This window comes from Schistocerca nitens, chromosome 1 (assembly GCF_023898315.1).
Source record: "Schistocerca nitens isolate TAMUIC-IGC-003100 chromosome 1, iqSchNite1.1, whole genome shotgun sequence".
Lineage (NCBI taxonomy): Eukaryota > Metazoa > Arthropoda > Insecta > Orthoptera > Acrididae > Schistocerca > Schistocerca nitens.
Genome location: NC_064614.1, coordinates 1,006,012,946 through 1,006,025,112, shown reverse-complemented (window position 1 = coordinate 1,006,025,112; position 12,167 = coordinate 1,006,012,946). Strand labels below are relative to the sequence as shown.

Below are 12,167 nucleotides of genomic sequence, written 5' to 3'. Positions count from 1 at the left end.
ACTGTGGGCCTGCACAATGCTGCTTCAGCTATATTCCAGCCCCGGGAGCAGGATTTCGTAAGCAGCTTATCTGCCCGTCTCTCCACGACTTGCGACGTCTCCATGCAGGAGTATTGCCGCGAAAGTACCAATAGAAGATCAAAGGAATGGATTTTCACTCTGAAGCGGAATGTGTGCTGTTTTGAAACTTCATGACAGATTAAAATTATGAGCTGGAAGAGAGCTCGAACCCAGAACCTTACAATTCAAGGGCAGTGCTCTAACCTATTGAGATTTGGAGGTATGACTCCTTCACAATTTAATTTCTCACTCCAACTTTCATACCTTCACAGAAGTTTTCATGCATTTCTTGCTGGAATAGATTCCCGACGGAAATGAAAGTTACACACGAGAGCTTTCGTGAAGGTGGTCAGTAGTAGAGAGGTATTGGAAGAGATGAATCTGTGAAGACGAGTCCATTGTCATGGCTGGGTAGATCTGTCTGTTAGATTATTGCCCTCAAAAGCAAGGTATCTGGTTTAAGTTCTACTACAACACCATTTTAATCTCACAAGGGCTGAAGATTATTAACCTAATTCCGTTGATGATAATTTGAAATACGAGTATTTTATGTGACGCAATACTACAAAATGATGTTAAAAACCGAATGGACAAACAGAGAAGTAATGGAAGGGGGTCCAATGGATATTTGTGGAAGAACATGTAATAAAGGCCCTTAGCGGCAAAAGTTCTAGTTGGTACGATATGTAGTGAGGAACTAATTCATTTTACCCTAAATGGTAAAATAAAGACACTAATTCATTTGGCGATGGACTGGAACAGTACAGTTGCTGTAGAAGGTGGAGACCGATTTTAAAACACTTATCTTGGGAACCACGCGCGCGCTTCATACACAATCACATCAAGTTGGCTTCTGACAGAAAGAGAGAATAGGGAGTGGAGTTCTTTGATACTGAGAGTACTGTTGATCTCTTGGCTATAACGTTAAAAGAACTTGAAGCATAACAGTTTGTATCAGTGTGAGATTCGTTATGTCAATAAGGTTCGTTCCAATGTTGAGACAATTGTAGAGACACTACTAATAATATTTGGCCATTACTGCCTGTTTTCGAGATATACACCGTCATACAAATTGTTCGGTCTTCCGAGATCTTTGGAAAAAGTTTTGAGTTGGATATCTTAGAAACTACTTGGTAAAATTATATAAATTCAATTCCTGTTGGAATAGAACAGTCATTCTGTGAGATAAAGTCGTAAAATCTGTCACAGCGCCAAATACAGATTTATCAATTAACAGATGCAAAATTGGCCCGCATCTCGTGGTCGTGCGGTAGCGTTCTCGCTTCCCACGCCCGGGTTCCCGGGTTCGATTCCCGGGGGGGTCAGGGATTTTCTCTGCCTTGTGATGGTTGGGTGTTGTGTGATGTCCTTAGGTTAGTTAGGTTTAAGTAGTTCTAAGTTCTAGGGGACTGATGACCATAGATGTTAAGTCCCATAGTGCTCAGAGCCATTTTTTTTAGATGCAAAATTCTACCGTAAGTTTTTATGTAAGGCAGTTTAAGATTTCTTGTGATACCTGCTTTGCATTTTTTATTTACGATATTGAAAAAGGAGTTTTCAGAGAACCAAATTATACAATAGGAGAAGGGAGAAAGCTGGTTTTAAATTGAATCACACGTAAGCGCAGCCCAAATATTTTGCTAAAATTGTATGTGTGACTAGCTGAAAAGAACCGCCTCACTTGGCATTTTTCTACTTGCTTTCTGAATTCGAAGAAAATGTCTATTTAGTCATCTCATTTGTATAGCGCCTGAATTGTATAAACGTTAGGTGTAGTTTTTTGTGCGAGAAACACGACTTCTTTAAAATTTCACTTCTGAGCATTGGAAAATTACCCATTGTGCATTAGTGATAGCCACACACTACGCTAAGCTTATCGAATATTGGAGCCTTTTAAAGTTGAGTGGTAATTTAGCTGAAAACAGGGAAATTAGTGATATCAATACTGACTTACCTTTTCCTTTTGCGGTTAATTTTCCACTTCTATGATGTTTGTTAGAAGGTTTCTTCGTGTGAATATCGTGAAATTTGAGTGAATATAAGAATTCTGTTGGGAAATTTCCGTTGTCGTTTTGGTTTATCATTATATCAATGTTATAAAGTATATTTGCCTTTTACTGGTATAATATTCGGTATTAACTGACTTGTTTGTTGAACTACATCATTTCTTGCTGCTAAAATTCTTCGCTCACACAACCAATCTGTACATAGTACAGCTTTGTAAGCGGATACGCTTTTAGGATGAGTTGTGCCTCCACTCATAGCTTCGGAACGCAGATCTAAGAGGTATGCACCGTTTCCAAGTTGTATTCGGCCAAGTTATAGAATATTAGAGAACATCTTTTCTTTCAGGAGTGCTAGTTCTGCAAGGTTCGCAGAAGAGCTTCTGTAAAGTTTGGAAGGTAGGAGACGAGATACTGGCAGAAGTAAAGCTGTGAGGACTGGGCGTGAGTCGTGCTTCGGTAGCTCAGATGGTAGAGCACTTGCCCGCGAAAGGCAAAGGTCCCGAGTTCGAGTCTCGGTCGGGCACACAGTTTTAATCTGCCAGGAAGTTTCTTTAACATTCAAAATGTTCAAATGTGTGTGATTTCTAATGGACCAAACTGCTCAGGTCATCGGTCCCCAGACTTACACACTACTAAAACTAACTTATACTAAGAAGGACATACACACATCATGCCCGAGAGAGGTAGAGAATATTCCAGAAGATTCATTAAAGTTACAGAATGTTCGTCTTTTTTCTCGAAATATAAATCGATGCGAAAAAGACGGACGTCCTGGTGACCACCAAAAAATGGGGCCGACCACAACAGTTGTCACTAAACGTTCACTATACTGCAACACAAAGCACAAGGGTAGCACCAGACGGACGCAAAAACTTGTGGCTGGCAGAAGATGATTTTGGAGATAGTGTCAACTCACTCAAAAATAACTCAATTGCGTGATAAACTAGACAGTTGTCTTCTTTCCTGTGTTATGTTACTGGACACACGAGTAAGACTTTACATTCTTTCCCATGAAGTACAGGATTATTCATAAGTACGTCTGTGGTATATAGATTGATTGTATAAGTGTAGTTATTTATTAATCAAATGAGATGGCGCAGTGCAGAGACAACGACGGTTCATATCCTCGCCTTTAAGATGTTTTGACAAAGTGCCTTGCCCAACATACTCTTGTGTCTCTTCTCAGGTAATTTCGTTTCTTTGCCGAGAGGTCATTGAACCCCAAGCTTTGTCGCACGATTTATGAGTCACTTTTTGCGGGTTCCAGTCAAATGAGTCAGTGTTTACAACGAGGTCAGAATAGGCATTTCCGCTGAGTGCATGACATTTTTGTCGGATCCGCCCAGAAAGTCACCTTCTTGCAGTGCTCCCCCCCCCCCTCCTCCCCCGAACAAGATTTGATTTGTCTCTCTCGGCAGGAGCCTTCGCCGGAGGAGATTAGATTGAAAGTGCAGGCAGGTCCCGAGCGCAGTTCAGCCCGTAATGACGTTTAGAGCGCTTCGACCGGCTAACTCATTCTGGAGGTCCTCAGCTGAACTTTGCGTGCTCTCAGACACTTCACAAGAGGTTACGAGCTCTTTCATTTTGCACAAGTAGTAAGGTGCGCTAGATGGCAATATCATTCTCTAGCTGCAGTTGGTGACTGAACTTGTCATCTCAGTACTGTCGGGCGGAGTGAAAAACACCCCATATTTCGAAAAAACTCATAACGGTTACAGTAATCATACGAGTCACACAACACAGTAAAGAACAAAACACAGAAAGACATAAAATATTGAAGAAAAATATGTGACCAGGAAAGGGAGGTACATATTTATAAGTACCTCCTGAGTTTAAGACGATCGCGCGGAAACTACGAGACATACAGAAAAATGCTACGTATCGGTTGATAGAGCACCTCTCCGGGTACCAATCGTACCTGCCCGCATCTCGTGGTCGTGCGGTAGCGTTCTCGCTTCCCACGCCCGGGTTCGATTCCCGGCTGGGTCAGGGATTTTCTCTGCCTCGTGATGGCTGGGTGTTGTGTGATGTCCTTAGGTTAGTTAGGTTTAAGTAGTTCTAGGGGACTGATGACCATAGATGTTAAGTCCCATAGTGCTCAGAGCCATTTGAACCATTTTTTTTTAACCAATCGTACCGGAATTGCAGAGCACTACTGCGGAGGCGTCTCGGTACATAGCGTGTAACGGAGCGATGTGCACGTTCTGCGTCCTTGAATTCACTAATGTGAGTCAACTGTGACGCTTCGGCGACTTCGTATCAGATTTTTTGTTTGGAACGTGTTATAACCCGCACGTTAGTGTTGGGAAAAACTAACATGTGACGAAGTCCTTAATAGGAGTTTCGTACAAACATGTGTAAAATCTAGAAAACGCAACGCTTGCGGGGTTCTTGTGATTATATCAGTGTCCACAACCACTAAAATATGTTAGCTTCACTAAATGAGTGGTAAGACACACAGGTTGCTCAACGTCTTTAAAATGTGGAAGTGTCACAGGTGCTGCTAGAATTCTTCATGCTGAATGAACACGGGATGTTCATAATTACTGGCCGACAAACAGAATTCTTGCTGCCGAATGAACACGGGGTGTTGGTGATCACTGGCCGACAAATGACCACTGAAGGTACCTAAACAACAACCGCGCTGATACTGCAACAACACCACTGTCGCCATCTACGAGGACCACTCGGCCTGCTCGCGCAATTCGCTTTCTGCATCAGAGTACTGGATGTTTGTCAACTATAATTTTATGTATTCAACGTTTATCTCTGGCATTCCCATGTATTTCTGCATAACTGCAGTACATTAATCATTATCAATGATGGGCTCAAACGTAACGTTATTTGAATGACGATTTTTGTCGCATTTATAAGCTTTTGGAATAGTTCATGCGGTTTTCAGAGTTGCGGCACGTTTCCAAAACATTGCTTAGTTAGTATTTTTATGCAATAGGCGCTGATCGGTGTAAATATGAACAGCAGGACTCAAGTTAAAATTAGAAGGCGACCAATCGTCTTGGAGGAGAGAACATTGCTCAACATTAGTCTGAGAGCAGTGTGGTGGAAGTAACGCCCTGAATTCGCTCAGTGCAATACGTGCGTCTCATTCCAATGTCGAATGTGTGGTATCGATAGCTACAATATCGATAGCTACGACGCCAGAGCGTAGGTGCCCATTCTTAGGTTGGCACTAACAAGGGGAGGCCACGACGTTCGAAACGCAGATTTACTGCAAACTTCGTACGCTCGTAGTACTCCATTAGGACAACAAAATGTGTAAGGAGCAGCTCGGACTTCTCAAGCGTTATTGAAAAAATCGCAAGATTATTTCGGTCGTCAAATATATACCCGTGCGTGGCCATTTTTACCACGAAGCGGCAGCAGCCGACTGGAGCCGGCACGGTAGCTCAGCGTGTTCGGTCAGAGGGTTAGCTGCCCTCTGAAATAAAAAAACTGAGTTAATCGATCAACAACGAACTTAAACGGATGTCTTACGACGTCCGGCCCGAGCACATGCAACGAACAAAAGCTAACAAAATGAGATTTGGTTAGCGTTCAAGCCCCGTAACCGTTGGGTCGCTGGATCGAGTCCCGTTCGTCAGTTTCTTTCTTTATTTTCAACACAGTCATTTTCTTTACTATTTATATTACAATTGATATAATGGGAAAAATACTTGTAATCGGATGGACTTTTATTAAACTTACAATGTTATTTGGCAGTCTACAAATTTTTATTATCACAAATATAATATTCATAATTGTCGACTAGTAAACGACCAAACGCATAAAGTGATACTATAAAATGTATGCTTGTCCGTGTCTTCAAATTGTTCGTATTTATTCGAAACAGAACGAGAAACTGCTTCTCGTGAAGACGCTATTAAAATCCAGTCGATACTGCATGACCAATTAGCAGCGCCGATATTTAAGGAAATGCTGCGTTATGGTTTGCTTCCAAATTATCGTCTGAAAGAGAGGTTTTTGAAAATGTTAACGAGGTTTGTTTTCCCACGGAAAACCTCAAAAGACCTTGCGTATGCGGAAACATAGCATTTATTCAATGCAGCTGGTGCCGTTTAACTTTATGTTTTCGATGTTTTTACGAAAAATACCATCCTGCAACTTACACTCGTAATGTCGAAATCGACGATTTATTGTACACCTTTCGAAAGCCGTCTGTGACGGTCAAAACTTGGAGATAACAAGTAGTTTCGACCTCCTTCCAGGTACAAGGGATTTCTCAAATCACGGACAAGCATACATTTTCAGTATCACTTTATGCAATTGCTCGTTTACTAATCGATAGTTATGAATATTATACTATTTTTGATAACAAAAATTTGTAGACTGCCAAATAACATTGTAAAATTAATAAAAGTTCATCCGATTATACGTATTTTTCCCATTATATCAAATGTAATATAAATAGTAAAGAAAATGACTGTGTTGAAAATTATAAAAAAAAACTGACGAACGAGACTTTTTTATGTTCTATATTGTTCGTTGACTTTGTTCGTGGCGGACGTCCTATGACACCTGGTCTGGTTGTTCGTTGATCCGTTCACTCAGTTTTTTTATTACAGAGGATAGCTAAACCCTCTGACGGAACACGCTGAGCTACCGTCCCCGCAAACTCGATCCAGCTACCCAACGATTACGGGGCTTGAATGCTAACCAGTCGGCTGCTGCCGCTTGATGGTAAAAATGTCCACACACAAGCATATATATTTGACGACCGAAATTATGTTGCGATTTTCTCCATAACGCTTGAGAAGTACGCGTTGCTGCTTACACATTTTGTTGTCCTCATGGAGTGCTACGAATGTACGAAGTTTACAGTAAATCCGCGTTCTAAACGTCGTGGCCTCCCTTTGTAAGAGAGAGAAAGATCTTCGCCGACGACAGCGCCCTCTAGCCGACGCTGTACAGATCTACGAGCGCCGCTGCAGATTCACCCAGTTGATCACGAGCAGACGACTACCAACATTGTTTCATTTTTATAGTGGGCGAGCCACTACAGATTTTGTCTGTGTAAATTTTGTTAGCTTTGATACGTCCGGCTTCGCACCTACGTGCTCCTCAGTACAAAGTTATGTATTCACGCTATTATTGTGTTGAGAGATAGTAAAACCACTTTTACTTCAATTGCAGTACCGAGAGTTCTACCTCACTTGCTCTTCCTATCTTCCTACATTCGGACAACCCTCTAAATTACAGGAGCAGACCCACGCGCCGCCTTCCAGGCGGTATACAAAAGAAAGAGTTATAGGAATTACATCTTTACACCGACTGAGTAAATCTGAAATGGCTTTCCTTGTGAGCCAAAACTTATTTTCAGCTCATATTGGACGGGCGTACAGAGGTTCAGATATGAGCTACTGGAACCGTACATACGACCTGTCAGATGTGCGCTTTCTCCAGTATATGAATCGCTGTGTCCAGTACATATACTGACCGGTGCACACCGGCAATGAGACACACACAAATACACAGCTTATAAGCAGAATCCGCATTCGTGTAAATTTAAAGTTTGGCTCATTTCTGAGCAAGGTTTGTAGGACGGTCTTCTTGGTTGGGTTGTCTGTTAAATACCGCACTGCTAAGACTCCGCTACCCCGCCAACTATTTTTTCCCAGCTGGGAACACCTCTAACACTCTATCATCTCGTTTCAGAATCGGCAGAAAGTTAATAAGCAGGATCTAACAGCCCGCTCTTCTCGTTAGAGTGGAGAAGAGTGCATGTCGAGCAAGTACAAGCTTCCGTACGCAGGTTTCCTCTGCCCCACGTCCAGCACATAAAAAGTTAAATCAGCTCATAAACTATGGCCCTGTGTGTTTTGTCTGCGATAAAAAGTATCCAGGCACCTGTTAGTGGTTATTAACATGGGATATGTCACCTTTCGCGTTTATTAGAGCTTGAATAATGGGGGACACTTTCAATGAGGCATCTGAATGTCTGTAGAGGAACTGCACATCATTCTTTCTCAGGACGGAAAAATCAGATTTAATAGGGACTTTGAGCAGGCTAGATCACTTTAGGAATGTTATTGTGCACAAACCATTGTATCATAGATGCTTTTTTATGACAGAGTGCATTATCATGCTGATACAGTTTTCTTGTCCGGTCTGATCCTCTGCTGTAAGCAGTACACAGTGCTTTAAAATGGGTCCATATCTTTCCGTGTTTAGCATCTTCCTGAGCACAATAAGGGGACCACATCCCCATACCGTAAAGCCACCTCCACCGTGCTTTACCGTTGGCAGTACGCCTGTGGCGAGTAACGGCCTCTAGGCAATTACCAAACGCAGACCTTTCCATCGGATTGTCTGAGATTACAATGTGACTAATCACATCAGATGAAGCGTTTCCAGTCAACCACTGTCCAGTGGCATCTGTCTTTACACAACTCAAGCATCATTTAGCATTGACTGCAGGAGTGTGTGGCTTTTGAGGAACTACTCCACCGCTGTGCTCCATTTTTTTTATCCCCCTACGCACACAGTCATTGTACTAGCTGCACTGCAAGCAGCAAACAGCGATCGTGTGAGACCCAACTCGCTTTATTTGTTCATGAGACCCACAAAATATTAGATACAGGCTCCCAGATAGATGCCATTTTCCTTGACTTCCGGAAGGCGTTTGATACAGTTCCGCACTGTCGCCTGATAAACAAAGTAATAGCCTATGGAATATCAGACCAGCTGTGTAGCTGCATTGAAGAGTTTTTAGCAAACAGAACACAGCATATTGTTCTCAATGGAGAGGCGACTGCGGACGTTGAAGTGACCTCTGGCGTGCCACAGGGGAGTCTTATGGGACCATTGCTTTTCACAATATATATAAATGACCTAGTAGATAGTGTCGGAAGTTCCATGCGTCTTTTCGCGGATGATGCTGTAGTACACAGAGAAGTTGCAGCATTAAAAAATTGCAGCGAAATGCAGGAAGATCCGCAGCGGATAGCCACTTGGTGCAGGGAATGGCAACTGACCATTAACATAGACAAATGTAATGTATTGCGAATACATAGAAAGAAGGTTCCTTTATTGTGTGATTATATGATACCGGAACAAACACTGGTAGCAGTTACTTCTGTAAAATATCTGGGAGTATCCGTACGGAACGATTTGAAGTTGAATGATCATATAAAATTAGTTCTTGGTAATGTGGGTGACAGGTTGAGAATCATTGGGTGACCTATACTTGAGTATTGCTCATCGGTGTGGGAACCGTACCAGGTCGGGTTGACAGACGAGATATAGAAGATCCAAAGAAGAGCGGCGCGTTTCGTCACAGGGTTATTTGGTAAGCGTGATAGCATTACGGAGATGTTTAGCAAACTCAAGTGGCAGACTCTGCAGGAGAGGCGCTCTGCATCCCGGTGTACCTTGCAGTCCAGGTTTCGAGAGGGTGCTTTTCTGGATGAGGTATCGAATATATTGCTCCCCCCTACTTATACCACCCGAGGAGATCACGAATGTAAAATTAGAGAGATTCGAGCGGGCACGGAGGCTTTCCGGCAGTCGTTCTTCCCTCGAACCATACGCGACGGGAACAGGAAATGGAGGTAATGACAGTGGCACGTAAAGTGCCCTCCGCCACACACCGTTGGGTGGCTTGCGGAGTGTAAATGTAGATGTAGATGTAGATCCTGGAACTCACTAGTAACTCCGTCTGCTGAGTTCATCTGAGTTTTTACAACCGTCCTCCGCAACGCTTGGATGTCGCTGTCCAGCAGCACATGAGGTCCGCTTGCTCTTGGTGTAGCTGTGACTGTTCTTTCACGTTTCCACTTATCAGTCACATTACCAACACTCGATTTGGGCAGCCTTAGAAAGGGTTCGCGACCCCGTTGGGTTTGTAGCTCAGTTGACGTCGAATACATAGCCCACGTTCGAAGTAAGTCAGCTCTCTTGATTGACCTGTTCCGCTGTTACAGCTTCCCTACTGACAACACAACACTACCAACCTCCTTTTATAATGGCGGATTCGCCTCTCATGATATACAATCATCAATTCCGCATTACGTGGGGTGTCTGGATACTGTTGATCATATAGCATACGGTACCAGAATTAAATTAAGTTCGCTTCCCATCTCCTTGTCCTGGTCACGAATTTTAACAGGTTTGCCTCCGTCGAAAGACAAACACTGGATCTGTAAATCCACTTTCTAATGACACGAATTGAGACTGGCTAAGTCCCACTACCAACTCACCTGATATGTGGCTGAAAGGTTCCTATGCTACGTCTGCTAAATTATCGAGAGCAGTAAATTTTGTGAACCTAAATTCCCGCATGCACTTCATCTGAAGACGCTACTATTTTCGTACGTGTGGCATCTGTTTCTTTTTATACACTTGATAATGGTTTGCAAAGGTTGTGGTCTTCATTCCAGAGACTGGTATGATGCAGCTCCCCATGCTACTCTATCCTGTGCAAGCTTCTTCATCTCCCAGTATCTACTGCAGCCTACATCCTTCTGAATCTGTTTAGTGTATTGATCTCTTGGTCTCCCTCTACGATTTTTACCCTCCACGCTGTCCTCAAATACTAAATTGGTGATCCCTTGAAGTCTCAGAATATGTCCTACCAAGCGATCCCTTCTTCTAGTCAAGTTGTGCCACAAATTTCTCTTCTCTCCAAATCTATTCAATACTTCCTCATTAGTTATGTGACGTGAAATAGAGAAGAAAACTAAATAGATAAATTCATTTAAGAAAGTACATTGTCCACAATGTGTCCTGTAATATTCGGCTGAAAACAACCACGACTCTGTAATGGCCCCGATTCGAAACACCACACTCTACACTTTGGAGAATAGAATAAGAACTTAAAAAAAAAACAAAGGGAGAGTAGTCTGAATCGTATCTCGTACAATTCACACGTTGAGCAAGTCGTCGGCTATGTTAAGTCCCATAGTGCTCAGAGCTATTTGAACCGAGCTCCGTCCGAACCGGCCATGAAGGCCCAACGGTACCGACCGGCCGCCGTGTCATCCTCAACCCACAGGCATCACTGAATGCGGATATGGAGTTTTCGTGACCGGAGCCGCTACTTCTCAATCAAGTAGCTCCTCAGTTTGCCTCACCCCGCTTGCCAACAGCGTTGGACAGACTGGATGGTACCCATTCAAGTGCTAGCCCAGCCCGACAGCGCTTAACTTCGGTAATCTGACGAGAACCTTTGTTACCACTGCGGGAAGGCCGTTGGCCAGCTATTGGACTAGGCCTCCCCTAATTACAATTTTTGTAATTGTGGAAGGTTATGTCACTTCTTATTACTGTTTTGAAAAGTGTTTCTGTCCTTTAATCATTTTCTACTATATGAAGATGTCCTGAGACAGAGCTGTAAATCCTTCCAACTCTGTGTTGAGACTTATGCTCGTATTTCTTATGTATCTTTGTGTTCCTCTTTGTGTTTATGTGTTTGGGATAGTTGACCGCCTGCATATTTACACTGAGTACCTTTTTAGCAGTGAGCAGTGAGCCGCGCCGCGCTGCCTGAGGAGCCATGGCGGGACGCGAGGCCAGGGCGGCGCTATGAACGTCACGTCGTTCTCCGCCTGCGCATCGAGCTGCGCCAACGGCAGCCTCGCCTTGGCTGGCCAGACGAGCGCCCTGTGTGTGGAAGCGCCGCTGCTCAACTGCTCTGGACCGCTGCAGCCACCCGGTAAGAGGAGCTCGCAGAGCTTTGCGACACTTGGGATCACACAAGGCAAAAGTCATAAATAACGTTCGCTCTGATTGATTTTGGGACCAGACAGCGAGGTCATCGGTCCCATCAGATTAAGGAAGAATGGGAAAGGAAGTCGGCCGCGCGCTTTTCAAAGGAACCATCCCTGCATTTGCCTGAAGCTATTTAGGGAAATCACGGAAAACCTAAATCGAGATGACTGGTCCAGTGTGCTAACCACTGTTTTTCAAGTTAGTATATAGAATCTGCAGCAATGGTGTAAGTAGGCTGTTTAGGTTTTTATGTTGGTAACGTCACGTAGCGCTCTGTATGAAAATCACTGGCTGTGCTGTGTGAAGTCTGTGGCTGGTTGGCATTGTTGGGATATTCGCTATTGTAGTGTTGGGCAGTTGGATGTGAACAGCGCG

At 43.5% G+C, this 12,167-nt stretch overlaps 1 protein-coding gene across 1 annotated transcript in view; it reads left to right on the top strand.

Moving 5' to 3' along the window:
* Positions 1–4,259: 4,259 nt before the first annotated feature.
* Positions 4,260–12,167, top strand: part of LOC126219615 (uncharacterized) — a 42,153-nt gene continuing 34,245 nt past the window's right edge. Inside the window, exons 1-2 of the mRNA XM_049942147.1 lie at positions 4,260–4,292; positions 11,573–11,736. Coding sequence (XP_049798104.1) covers positions 4,260–4,292; positions 11,573–11,736 — 197 coding nt within the window. The remainder of the gene's footprint in view (positions 4,293–11,572; positions 11,737–12,167) is intronic.